This window comes from Stenella coeruleoalba (assembly GCF_951394435.1).
Source record: "Stenella coeruleoalba genome assembly, chromosome: 10".
Lineage (NCBI taxonomy): Eukaryota > Metazoa > Chordata > Mammalia > Artiodactyla > Delphinidae > Stenella > Stenella coeruleoalba.
In genome coordinates, this window is record NC_137156.1 from 39,516,389 (window position 1) to 39,530,399 (window position 14,011).

At 44.2% G+C, this 14,011-nt stretch overlaps 2 protein-coding genes across 4 annotated transcripts in view; one reads left to right on the forward strand and one right to left on the reverse strand.

Annotated features, from left to right (window-relative positions):
- Positions 1–1,711, reverse strand: part of MAPK14 (mitogen-activated protein kinase 14) — a 72,892-nt gene extending 71,181 nt beyond the window's left edge. For all 3 annotated transcript variants that reach the window (XR_013830354.1, XM_079935742.1, XM_079935741.1), the window contains exon 1: positions 1,248–1,711. Coding sequence is in view for 2 of the 3 variants with exons in the window: in XM_079935742.1 (XP_079791868.1) it covers positions 1,248–1,363 (116 nt within the window). In the remaining variant the exon portion in view is untranslated. The remainder of the gene's footprint in view (positions 1–1,247) is intronic.
- A 2,109-nt stretch (positions 1,712–3,820) lies between these two features.
- The window catches only part of SLC26A8 (solute carrier family 26 member 8), a 72,947-nt gene continuing 62,756 nt past the window's right edge, over positions 3,821–14,011 (forward strand). Inside the window, exons 1-2 of the mRNA XM_079933573.1 lie at positions 3,821–4,638; positions 10,000–10,186. Coding sequence (XP_079789699.1) covers positions 10,002–10,186 — 185 coding nt within the window. The 5' untranslated portion in view covers positions 3,821–4,638; positions 10,000–10,001. The remainder of the gene's footprint in view (positions 4,639–9,999; positions 10,187–14,011) is intronic.

The window sequence follows — 14,011 nt, forward strand, 5'->3', positions numbered from 1 at the left end:
TTGTGGCGAAACAAGAAAATAATTTTGTAGACCTCTCTTCAAATGATGCATGCACAGGAATTACATGAATTAGCTTCAGATCAGGAGGTCTCAAATTTCGGTACATCTAAAATATAGTGTTTAAAGCCTTGAAAGTTAGAAAAGTTTAGTGAAATATTTCAGGTCTGAACATTTTACAGTATCATTTAATTGAAAACACATTCACAGTGTGAATTAAAGCTGCAAAGTGTCTCTTCCTTCCTTTGCTATATATTCCATATCCATATCGTGTACCTCAGGCTCTAAGTGTAGATAAGTTCCCTGCAAACTCTCAAAGGGACTTTAAAAACACAGTATTTCACAAGAATTATCGCAATTAAAAAATATTTACAATACCTCCCAGCATTGTTAATAACTTTTTGATCTTGAGGGCGTGCATCGGATCTGAATCTCACTTGCTCCAAAGGAGAAAACTGTTTTGTCAAACAATACTTAAACGAGCAGTGGTATGTGACTAATCAGTGAGGCCGCCAGTTTCTCAAGCTGCAGTGTGTTTGCAGGCACTACCACCCACCCCCCACTCTGCGAAAAGGAAATACGCTTTCAACTGAATCGGAAACACACCACACTAAAGCTGGCACAGGACTCACCGAGATAAAGTCGGTATTTTAAGCTCTATGGATAGCTACTAATTCAGGTGCGAATTCAAAAAGAACGCTTCTCAAAATGGGATTTCGACAGAGGTTTGCAAAAAAGCCCGCACTGAACGCCCTTCGTCCTCAGTTTTGTTCAGATGACGGCAGTCTCCCGGTCGAGCTTTGCCCTTCTGTTTCTCCAGGCAGCTCCCCGGGCTTGTCTGCTCCGAGGGCAGGCTCCGGCGCCCAAGGTGGGCACATCTCGGGAGAGAGTCCTTCTGCTCGATGCCAGCTGGGAGACCCCCAAAGAGGGCCCTCCTGTTCCTGTCCCCAAAGCAGCAACCCCCCAAGAAGGGAATGCGCAGGGTGCGAGCCAGGGCCGGGCTCCAACACCATCACCCACCGCCCATCGTGGACCTGCGTCCTACACACAGCTGACCACCTATGTGGGTGTGCAGGGTGAGGGGTGCAAGGGGTACAGGGAGAGAAGGACAGGGAGAGAAGGGGCAAGGATGCCCTCCCCCAAGGAAAATTCCTACCGCTTGGTGCATTGCTGAGCCGTGGGGGCAGGCCTGGCTCTGGGGCATAAAGGGTCACCCAGCCCACCGAGGCCCCGAGCCCGGTGACACTCACCACACGGAGCCATAGGCGCCGGAGCCCACCGGGGACAGGTTTTGGTAACGCTCGGGCACCTCCCAGATTGTCTTGTTCAGCTCCTGCCGGTAGAACGTGGGCCTCTCCTGAGACATCTTCCAGCGGTGGCCGCGGGGCGAGGAGGTGGCCCTGCGGGGCCCCGCCTGCGCCCGCACCCGCTTCCCCGACCTCGTCGCCCGGCCGGACGGGCGGGGGACCCTGCGCTGGCCGCCCGCGCAGGTGTGAGTGCAGCGAGCCAGACGACTCCCGCGCGCGCGGCCCCTGTCAGCCGCAGCGGCTGGACGCTCCTCCGCGACGGGGGTGAGCCCTGCTAAGGGCAGGGGCACGCTCAGGGGCTCAAGGCTGCGCCCGCCAGGTTCTCGCTGCACCCTCTCCAGACCAGGCCGACTCCCGGCTGCACCGCGGGACTACGGCTCCAGCTGCAGCGACCGCGGAGGTTCCAGTGGTCGCCGTTCCACAGCCTGCGAACAGGAGCCTCCCGCCGTACTCTCGCGAGAACAGCTCCGGGGCCTCTCTGCGAGCCGAGATTTTACCCAATATGGAACCTGCCCAAGGGAGGGGGTTGATGAGAGGAGAGGATGGGAGGAGCAATTCTCGCGAGAAGAGAACAACAGCTGGCCACCAGAGGTAGGAACTCCCAGGGACTGCTCTTCTTAAGGGCGCCAAGGCGGACCCGAGAAGGAGGGGATAAGCAGACAACACATGCCGCGTGCGCCCCGCCGTGGTCGGCGGGGCAAACGCCTGGCTCCCAGGTGGAAAGCGACATTGACAAACAAGGTGTCGGGAAAAGAGCCAAAAGACCTTTGAACTGCGGGTAGTCACCAGCAGCCAGCCGAGCACCTGCTCAGCAGAACCCCCAATTTCCAAGAAATACTTGCATAATAAAAAGGAAGGTTCCGGCCAGAAAGCCGTTGCAGTCCCATCTGCTCAAGGACATACACGGCTTACTCTTCGGAATTCTGACGAAATCTGTCCCAAAGGTAAATATTAGCCCTGCATTAAGGTTGAGGTTTTCCACCCAAACTCTTCTAGTAGTTCTCAAACTTTTATGTGTAGAAGAATCACCTTGAGAGTTTAAAAATGCATATTCCCAGGATCCACAGTGAGTTTAGTTGGAGAGGTCCGTGATGCGCACCAAGAACGTGTATTTTTACAATACGCCCCAGGTAATTCAGATTCAGGAAAGTCCCTGGTATCTCCCTTTGAGAAGTATTTTTAAACCATTACCCTGAAGGTTTGAAACTGATTCCTACCTTGAAGAGCTTCCAGTGAAGAGGATTTTAAGAATTTTAATCATGCCTCTCAGAGTAAGAACAGTGCAGAGAGTAGTCTTCCGGCAGTGTCATATTGGGCAAGTCAATTGACATTTCTCAGACCTTAGTTCCAGTTTATGCAAAGAGAATTCCTGCCCCACATTCCCACCTGAAAGGTGAACAAGATAATAAATGTGAATGGGCAAGGTATTCTAACCCCATACCTTGCCACCACTGTTAACCTATTCCTACGCTAAAGCTTGTAACAATAGACAGAATTGGACCCTATCTTATTCTTAGTCATTTCTTTTAGAAATAACTAGATTCAAGCCAGGACAATTCTCATCACTATCCATGATTATTCTCTTTTGTGTATGCATCCCTTGGAGTGCTCAGACTTTGCCTATCTTGTTCCAGCATCTAGCACAGTGCCTAGAACATAAAAGGTACTTCATAAATATTTGTTGAACAAATTATGAACAATGACCATGATCTCAATTTAGGAGGTGGTGCAGGATTCTCAGTTCTCCTCAAAGAAAACCGAAATAAAACCCCAAACCAGGGTCATGGGTGATTTGTGGAAAGCTTTCTTTGGATTCAATGTGACTTAGCCTGGAATGTGACTCTTGCCTACGAAGACATGTTGCTTAAAAATGTTCCAAGGGACTTCCCTGGTGACACAGGCAGGTTAATCCACCTGCCAATGCAGGGGAGACGGGTTTGAGCCCTGGTCCGGGAAGATCCCACATGCCGCGGAGCAACTAAGCCCATGTGCCACAACTACTGGGCCCACGCTCTAAGGCCTGAGAGCCACAACTACGGAAGCCTGTGCTCCTAGAGCCATGCTCCGCAAGAAGAGCAGCCACCACAATGAGAAGCTGCACACCTAGAGCCCGTGCTCCGCATCAAAGGGTAGTCCCCACTCGCTGCAACTAGAGAAAGCCCGCGCACAGCAGCAAAGACCCAACACACCCAAAAATAAAAATAAAGAAATAAATTAATAAAAAATAAAAATGTTCCAATTCAACCTGCAGGGTAGGGAGCTTTCTAAGAAGTATCAGAGGTTGAAGGAGGAAGTGAGAGCAAAAATGCAACTGTAAAGATATGAGGGGTGGGAGTGGGGAATCAAGGTGATGAGTGCAAGGATACAAGGGAGGAAAACTGGAAGTAGGAATTCTAAGAAATTCATATATTTATCCAACAAATTGGAATGATGAAGTGAGAGTGACCAAAAGGGTAAAGATGAGCAATACATTCACTCATTCAACAAATATGTATTGAATGCATCCTAGGTACCCGGCACTTCTGATGGAAAAGTGATTAAAAAGCAGAGAGTTGCTGCCTATGTGGAGCTTACAGTGAACAGCAGGGCAATCATTCAATTATTCAACACAAATTTATTGTGCACTTACTAGGTCTATCACATTGCTTTAGGCACCAATGATACAGCAGTTAATGAAAGAGAAAAATCCCTGCCCTTTTGGGGATGAGACAAATTACAAAAAGGGATAGGTAAAGTGAACAATATATTAGACACTAATACAGGAATCAAGCAAGTGTAAAACTGCAACTGAGCCAAGCAGGAATACAAGGCACAGTGAGAGGCAGTGATTGGTATTGAGCCTCACAAGGAGGTTAAGGGGGATTAGGGGCGGGGAGCAGAGCAGGAGACCTGGGCAGCAGAGTGTCCTTCAGTGGAAGAAGCCAAGCTTGTGGGGCTGAGAATTAAGGTTGGAGACCTCGGTGACCCTCTAGCCTCCAGTTTCCTCCCGCGTCTTCTCTTCCCACAGGGTCGTCGGGAGACTCAAGTGAATTACCGTACGTGAAGTGCGGGGCGCGAGGCCTGGCATCAAGGAGGCCCTCAATCAAGAGTCGTCGAGAGCGGAGGGCTGGGTGACACAGGTAGCCGCGGCGCAGCTGGGCCTCTCCCCGCTCCCCACCCCGGCTGCCCAGGCTCCGCTTCCTCGCCCCGCTCTTGTCCCCCGCCCGCCAGAACGCCCGCGGGTTCGGACGCAACGGCTCGGGAACCGCCGGCGTCCGCGTCCACAGCGCCGCCCGCCTGGCCGGAGCTGCTTCCGGCTCCAGCGCCCGCCCTCCCGCCGCAGCCCGGGAACCAGGTGAGCCGAGGAAGGAGGGGAGCCGCTGCCGGAGCCGCCCGGGGCCGCGGGCTGCAGGTGGTGGCAGCGGTGCCCCGGCCCGGGCGTCGGGTGCGAAGGACCAGCCCCTCGTTACACTCGGAAGTCCCTGGGCGGGGCCCGCGGCCGTCGCCGCAGGGCTAGGCACGTCGCGGCCGCTCAGTCAGTGTTTGGGGAATGAATGAGTGACGGCCGTCCCTGGGAGCTTCTCTCTCTTACGTGTCGGCTCTACTTGTGAAAGGCCGCGTGGAACAGCAGTGAGGAGAGATGGTGTGTGCGTTTGGCAAGTTGAATCCTTCCACACTCGTGGGTCTCAGTTGTCAGAAGCGCCAGAACTGGTCTACTCCATGAGCCTCACCTGACTCCCCCATCCGCCTCCTCCTGAGGCCTGACTGCCCAGACGCTCTTCCTCCTTTAATACTTCACTGCTTTTGTTCATCTTGTTCCTTCTGACTGAGCCCCCACTTCCACCTCTCTTGGCCCCTTTCTTTTCCTGTTAAGTTCTGTTTATGTATGTGTCCCTCTGCGAAGCCTTCTCCAACATCCCCACCCCAATAATGAGTTTCTCTCCAGCACAGCCCTTTACTAATACTCTCACCAGTTCACATTAAAGGTAGTTGTCGGTGTGTTCCCACCATCCCCAGCCACTAGACCGAGTGACTGAAAGATACTGAAAGCAATGCTCTTTGCTTGTGCCTTTTCTTTTTCCACATACATTCCCCCTTAAAAGCATAACATAAAAGCATAACGGGCAAAGGGCTGTTGTTTCTGATGGAATTACAAATATTTTTTTTGAAATTCTGGAAGTGAATTTTACCTTCCCATGATTGTAGAGCACATATGAAAGATGACCATATGAGAGGATAGTCTTGAAACTAAACTAAGGTTCAGGATTTCACATCTGTTGGGTTAATAGTCAGAAAACTGGGCTGTATTTAAATATTTTATTCTTGGCTTTTAAAGTACTTTCAACACATTATGTAAAAGAATCAATCGATGGCTGGATGGATAGGGGTAGTATGGGGGAAAGAGCTAGGTCAAAAGTACCCATGTTAACAGTATGCCCAAAACTAGCACTGAATGACTGAATAAAGATAATTAGCTATATTTACAGTGGTCTTCATATTTCATTGTGTATCAGAATCATCTGGAGGGCTTCTTAAAATAGACTGCTGCCACATCCTCAGAATTTCTGATTAATTTTGTCTTGCTAGTTGGGCCTGAGAATTTGCATTTTCAACAAGTTGCCAGATGCTGCTGATGTTGTTTGTGGGACCAAGTGTGGGCTACAGAGATTAATTTCTATTAGTTAGTAGTGAATCCAGATGTCCCAAACTATGTCACATTTGTAGAATATGAAAATAAAACCTTAAGTTGTTCAGACCATGGCCCACCCACCTAAATATTTTGTCTGATGGCAGGAAGCATCAGGGAATTGTAGGAGTCAGTAACCGAGATTCCCTCTTGTGTTGTGTCTCAGCTGAAAGGTCATTATCCCATCAGTATAGTTGGGATTACTTTCTTCGGAAATGCATCATCTTTTCCACGTTAAAGTACATTTGCCACTTGTCAGTAACAGCTTCTGATCATCATACCTTATAGGGAAGGGTCCTGCTAGTGCATAAAAACAAGCCAGTAGGGCTTCTGTGAAGTCAAGAAAGACATAATGGAACTGAAGAAATTTCAGAGATGACTGCTAAAAACAAAACAATAAGGAAATTATGTGTTTTCCCTTGCTGCCTTTATCCAGTCATATGATAAGTCCTTTAAAGACAGCTTTCTACCTGCCCCTCCTAGCCATCCTGACTGTGGTCCCATGAGTTGTGACTTGATTGCCTCTCCCTTAGACTACCATGGTAGTAATGGGCTCCCACTGGTCTTTTTGCCTCAGTCTCTCCTATCTCCAGTGCTGTCCAATAGAACTTTCTGTGATGATGGAAGTGTTTTATACCTGCCCTGTCCGGTACAGTAGCCCCTGCCACACATGGCTGTTGAGCACTTGAAATGTAGCTAGTGTGACTAAGGAGCTGAATTTTTCATTTTATTTATTTATAATCTTTAGGCCGTGCCACGCGGCATGTGGGACCTTAGTTCCCTGACCAGGGATCAAATCCATGCCCCCTGCAGTGAAGCGTGGAGTCTTAACCACTGGACCAACAGGGAAGTCCCTCATTTAATTTTAATTTTATTTAATTTAAATAGCCACAGGTAGCCAGTGGCTACCGTACTGGGCAGCACAGCTCTAGACTATACCACTGATATGATTCATCTTCCCAAAGCACATCTCTGTGCATATTACTACTCCTTCTCGAACATTTTAAATAGCTAAAAAGTCCAGGTTCAGCCCAACATTCAAGACCCTCCAGAAGTAGGCCTCAACCTACTTTTTTGGGTTTGACACTGACTTTACTCAGGCCTATTGAATTACTTGCCTTATATTATCTCTGTAATTTTATCCTGTTCTCTTTCTGAAATACCTTATTCTCCTCCCTGCCCCCAGCTTAGCCAGAGCAGAGTTCAAACGATATCTCCCCTAGGAGGACTTCCTCATCCTTCTAGGTTGGGGTTATTAATCCCACTCTATAGGAGATCATGTGGCATTAGATGTGACATCTATTTTAGAATCAGAAAGACCAGGTTCAGATTCTGGCTCTGCTGTTTAATAGTTATATGATTCTGAGGAACCCGCTAAACTCACAAGTGAAATGAGTATAATCATTATCAGGAAAATAATACCTATCTTTTGAGATGATGTGTGTGAAGAAGCTGGCATATGGCAGGCCAGCAATAAATGTTAATTCCTGTCTTTCCCACCTCTAAAGTCTTATAGCACCATATGTTGGTATTTTTATTCTACTAAATTGTAGAGTCTTTGTCCTTTTTTTTTTTTTTTTTTTGTCTGAGGTTCCCTGACCAGGGATTGAACCTGTGCCCCCTGCTTTGGAAGCACAGAGTCTTAACCACAGGACTGCCAGGGAAGTCCCAAGTCTTTGTCCTTTTGTATCCTCAGAGCACCTAGCATTCAGCAAATGTTTGTGGAACACTGAATTAATCGACCACAGGTGAAATAGCATTCGTCAGTCAGAAATAAATGAAGGCCAAGAATGCATATGGTAGAAATTCACAAGATTGTGAAAATGAAAGCAGACAACCCCACCAAATCCTGGTCTAGTAGATGGTGGCCACCTCTTGAAATATAAATGATGTAGACTGAAGACAATAAAATGAAATCCTTCTTTCCATAAGTGAACTGATGAGATATAATACCTCCTAAGGGTGCGACAACAGAAAACATAAATGCTTTAGCTTTGAAAGAGAGAGAAATTCTTGGGGTATAAACTATAATTTGTGATGGGAGGAATCTAGCCTGCAGAGATGTTTTGTTAGAAGTGTACTGTGTTTTTAAAAATATGTAAGATAATCAACAACATTTAAAAGTCAGAAGATTTCACATAAAAATCTGGAATTATGACTTCTCTGGGAAAAGATCAGATCTGGCCATGCTGGACCCCACATGACCCATGGCAACAATTGCTGCAGTTGAGTAGCTGCAGCTACCTGTCCCAGGCCCACTGTTTCCACTATGCTTGATGTTCATATGTTGCCTGCTTCATGCCTGCTTCGTGCTACTTTCAGAAACAAAATGCTGGATTCTAGACACCGCATCTAACCCAGGATGGCAATTTTTATAATCTCAATATAATAAGCAAGTTAATTAGGGTCTTTTCAGTTGCCAGGAACAGATATATTCTAGTCATAGAAGTTTATTGTAAGATTACATAGGAAAAGTAAGGAAGACTGGATCAATATTCCTATGGGTGGAGGAAAGAAAGGGAAAAATATTACTTATGTTTTAGTGTCCAGTTCTGCTTTTTTTTTCTGTAAGACACGAAGTACTGATTCTCTTAATACATTGTAAAATACCTCTTCCATCCTCTTCTGTATTCCCTAACCACACTCACTTTATTGAATTTGTGATCATTAGTTCATAAGTGTTATACAGCTCACCCCTGCTACCCAATGCTTTGAGAGTAAACATACATTATATAACTATGGTCAAGTTACCTAACTTTTCCAAAACCTCAGTTTTATCACCTATAAAATGAGGATAATAGTAGTACTAGGATTGTTGTTGGAATTAAAAGAAATAACTCATGAAAAAAATCTAGTGCAATCCTTGGTATATAATAAGTGCTCTACAAATGTTGGTGTTGATAATGTTTCTGCTGCTGAAGATACAGGATAATTCTGATGGAAAACAAATGTTGCTGATACATTGAACTTGTTTGCAGCCTCACCTATACAAGAACTACTTGTGTAATCTGCATAATTTGAGTGTTTACCTATATATTTTATAACTATGCAAAATATATATATGTATACTTTTTACACATTTGTGTGGAAGAATATTAGAGTTCATGCTGTTTTTATTATTCAAAAACACAGATGATCAAGAACAGTTATACCTTCTCCCAGAGATGGATCTATATCCATCCTCATTAACTCTTTCTTCTCATTCTCTTTAAAACAGCAGGATGATACTACAGATTTTTAAAGCTTAAAGTGACCTTAGAGATCATATTGTCAAACCATGTCATTTTATGGACAAGGAAACTGAAATTCACTTTCTAAGAAACTTGCCCCCAGTCATACAGCTAGTTAGAAAAACAGCCAGGGCTAGAACTCCAGAATCCTGATATCCTGTGCAGTGCTTTTTCTGCTACATCATGATGCCACTAACTGGATACTTGACCATAATTCAAGAAATACTTGTTGAGGGCCTGCTAAGCATCAGGCATTATCCTGGGCTCTGGGGATACAGCCATGAACAAAGTCCTGCCTCTTGGATTTACATTTTAGTGTGGGAAACAGACAATGAACAAATAGACAAATATTGAATCAGGTACTGGTTAGTTCTATGAAGAAAGGAAAAGGGTAAAGGGATAATGATGGATGCTATTTTAGAGAGAAAAGGAGTTAAAAGACACTATGTTGACCCTTTAACCCTTAGCATTTTCAGTGAAAATTGGTGATTATACTTTTACCTCTTAATCTTTTCCCCTGCAACATAGCAACATAATTGAATATAAAGAAAACTAGGCTTTCTAGCTGGACACCTGGGTTCTAGTCCTGACTCTAATTATTCAAAAACCAAGGTTGTTTAAACTTCTGGGCTTTGGTTTCTCCATTTTGAAAATGAAAATAATATATACCTTGCTTTCTTTATAGGGTTGTTTTAAGTATAAAATTATACAATAAATGGAATGCTTATTTCCATAAAAATGTGCCAAGGATCTAGACTTTTTAAAAACTCTTTTGTTTAACTTCTTTCCACTTATCCAGGAATGATGCAACCAGAGAGGAGCTTCCAGAGTTTGGGCTCTAGATACAGGCAAAACTCTTTCATGTATGATGTGAAGCGAGATGTGTACAATGAGGAGAACTTTCAACAGGAGTACAGAAGGAAGACCGCTTTCTCTGGGAAGTTGGACATCGACATCAGCACCGTCAGTCACCATGTCCAGTGCCGGTGCGTGTGTGCGATCATTCAGCTGCCACCAAGCTGGCAGCCCTAAAACTCTACTTGACACCTTTGGTGCCTACTTCTGTTTTCCTCCTCTGAATTCCTGTCATCAGAACCCTTAGCTTATTGCATAATTCCTCTACAGTTTTTTTGTGGTTTGTCTTGTAGCACCTTCTTTTTTTTTTTTTTTTTGGCGGTATGCGGGCCTCTCACTGTTGTGGCCTCTTTCGTTGCGGAGCACAGGCTCTGGATGCGCAGGCTCAGCGGCCATGGCTCACGGGCCTAGCTGCTCCACGGCATGTGGGATCTTCCCGGACTGGGGCACGAACCCGTGTCCACTGCATCGGCAGGCGGACTCCCAACCACTGCACCACCAGGGAAGCCCCCTTCTTTTTTTTTTTCTACTTTTTAAAATTTTATTTTATTTTTGGCTGTGTTGGGTCTTTGTTGCTGCACACTGGCTTTCTCGTTGCTGCGCGGGCTCCTCATCACGGTGGCTTCTCTTGTTACGGAGCACGGGCTCTAGGTGTGCAGGCTTCGGTAGTTGTGGCGCATGGGCTCAGCAGTTGTGGCATGTGGGCTCAGTAATTGTGGCACACAGGCTTAGTCACTCCGTGGCATGTGGGATCTTCCCAGACCAGGGATCAAACCCGTGTTCCCTGCATTGGCAGGCAGATTCTTAACCACTGCGCCACCAGGGAAGTCCCTTCTAGCACCTTGTTGATTATAAACTTCATGGACATGAAGACCTTGGCTGTCCCCCACAGCATCTAGGGATGGTATTTAATAAATACATTGTTTGATTAACCACCATTGCCAGTCTCCTAACAACAACAACAAAAGCAACCGTGGTGAAATAATTAATGATAGCAGAATGACTATGTAAACCCTATAGTTCAGGAGCTCGTAACCTGTTTTTGTGCTGTGAACCTTTTAGCAGTCTATCAGAGCTAATGAACATCCCTTCAGAATAATTTTTTTTTTACTTTTTTAAATTGTGGTAAAATATATATAAAATTTGTGGTTTTAACCATTTTAAAGTGTACAAATTAGCAGCATTAATGACATTCACGTTGTTGTGCAACCATCACCACTATCTATTTCCAAAACTTTTTCATCACCCCAAACAGAAACTCTGTACCCATTAGGCAATAACTCCCCATTTCCCCCTCCTCCAGCCCCTGGTAACCTCTCTTCTACTTTCTGTCTCTATGGATTGTGTATTCTAAATATTTCATTTAAATGGAATCAGACAATATTTGTCTTTCATGTCTGGTTTATTTCACTTAGCACAATGGTGTAGCGTGGATCAGTGCTTCATTTCATTTTATGGCTGATGATACTCCATTGTATGTATGTACCACATTTTGTTTATCCATTCATCTGTTAATGGACACTTAGGTTGTTTCCAATTTTTGTCTATCGTGAATAATGCTGCCATGAATATTGGCATAGGAGTATCTGTTCAAGTCCCTGCTTACAATTCTTTTAGGTATACACCTAAGAGTGGACTTGTTGGATCATATATTTAACTTTTTTTTTTTTTTTTTTTTTTGCGGTACGCGGGCCTGTCACTGTTGTGGCCTCTCCCGTTGCGGAGCACAGGCTCCGGACGCGCAAGCTCAGCGGCCATGGCTCACGGGCGCAGCCGCTCCGCGGCATGTGGGATCTTCCCGGACTGGGGCACGAACCTGTGTCCCCTGCATCGGCAGGCACACTCTCAACCACTGTGCCACCAGGGAAGCCCCTGTTTAACTTTTTGAGGAATTTTTTTTTCACAGCAGCTGCAGCATTGTGCATTCACATCAGCAAGTGTTCCAATTTCTCCATATCCTCTCCAACATTTGTTATTTTCCATTTTTTTAATTATAGCCATACTAGTAGGTGTAAAATGGTATCACATTGTGTGTTGCTTTTTTTTTTTTTGCATTTCCCTAATAACTAAATATGATGAGCATCTTTTCATGTGCTTATTGGTCACTCGTGAATCTTTTTTGAAGAAATGTCTATTTACTTCCTTTGCCCTTTTAAAAATTAGGTTGTTTATCTTTTTGTTGTTGAATTATAGGAGTTCTTTATATATTCTGGATATTAAACCCTTATCAGATATATGATTTGCAAATATTTTCTCCCATTCTGTAGGTTGTCTGTTGATAGTGTCCTGTGTACACAGTTTTCATTTTAATGAAATGCTATTTATCTATTTTTTTCTTTTGTTGCTTGTGATTTTTGTGTCATATTTAAGAAACTATTGTGAAATCCAAGGTAATGAAGATTTTCCCCTGTTTTCTTCTAAGACTTTTATAGTTTTAGCTCTTAAATTTAGATCCTTGATCCATTCTGAGTTAATTTTATATACGGTATAGAGTAAGGGTCTGGCTTCATTTTTTTCCACGTAGCTATCCCATTTTCCCAGCACTATATGTTGAAGAGTCTATTCTTTCTCCATTGAATGGTCTTGGCCAGAATATTTTTAAATGCATAAAATACATAGTATTATAAAGGAAACCAGTTATATTGAAATATAGTTATCAAAATATGAAAATATCCAAAAATTATATTTAATGATTGTGGGTCTAATAACTACCATACTTTCTAAGTAATGATGAATATAAATGCTATTTTAAGGTATCTGCAGCAATTTTAATGTAATATGAAGATATTTGTGATTCTATTGGTGAAGAAGTCAAGCTCTGCTGATACTACTGTGGTTTGTTGTCAGTGTTCATAACTGAAGGAAATGCTACATTTCAGTTAGGAGGTTAGTGAAAATAAAGATATAATTTTTCCTAAAGTCACATATCCCCATGAATTCTATCTAGAGACACCTTGATCATCCATGGACCTCAGGTTAAAAACCCTTTGTGACCTACATCATGATATTAACCCTAACTACTCAACCTGTCCTCACTCACACTCCAGATTTATTAGTCCCTCTTGTTCCTTGATTTATCACTCATAATTGGCATGAGTTAGGTGACAAGTGAAGAAGGCCTCCACGCAGCCCTATTGCAGACCTTCCTCCCTCTGAGCCTTCTCCTTTGCCCATATCCTGCCGTTTGCAAGTTGTGGTTTTGGATGTCACTCCCCTGTCCTATATCACAACTCTCATTTTTTCTGCTCCAGGATGGGTCAGAGGTCATATATCAAAGAGAGCATTTGGGGGCCACATTGGTTTTGTCTCTACAAAAGGATAATCTTTTCCTGACTTATACCTCATCATAAACAGGTACTACCAAAGAAATTTCAGCCTTATTCCCCTCTAGCTGCCCTATCCTTAGACCCTTAAATCTGACCCACACTGCCTCCCATGGGTTTTTATAGCAGTGCTTATTCCCTACTTCTAAAACAAACAGTTATATCCACTTCTGAATTTTAACCTGAAAGGTAGCACAGCACTGTGGTTAAGAGCAAGACGCAGAAGCCAGATTGCCTGGTTCTGAATCCCAGTTCTGCTGCTTTCCAACTGTGTGACCTTAGGTAAGCTATCCATGCCTACTGTGCTTCAGTAGCCTCATCTATAAAATGGGGATGATAAAAGCACCTACCTTATAAGGCAATTGTGAGGATTTAAAGAATATTTGTAAAGCACCTAGCAAATAGTAAAATAATAATCTTTTAATTTCATCTCTTCCTTTCTGCAGAAAACCTCATATCTTCCTTCATTTTCTCCCTTTTAGTTACCCAACTGCAATACTCCCTCTCTTTAAAAAAATCTCCCCTGTGCTTTCACATCAACTCTTACATTCCTCACTTTTAAGATGCTTTAACTAGGATCCAGATTCATGTCGAAGTGCTTATAACTCTTCCACCACCAGCTTCAGTTTCTGT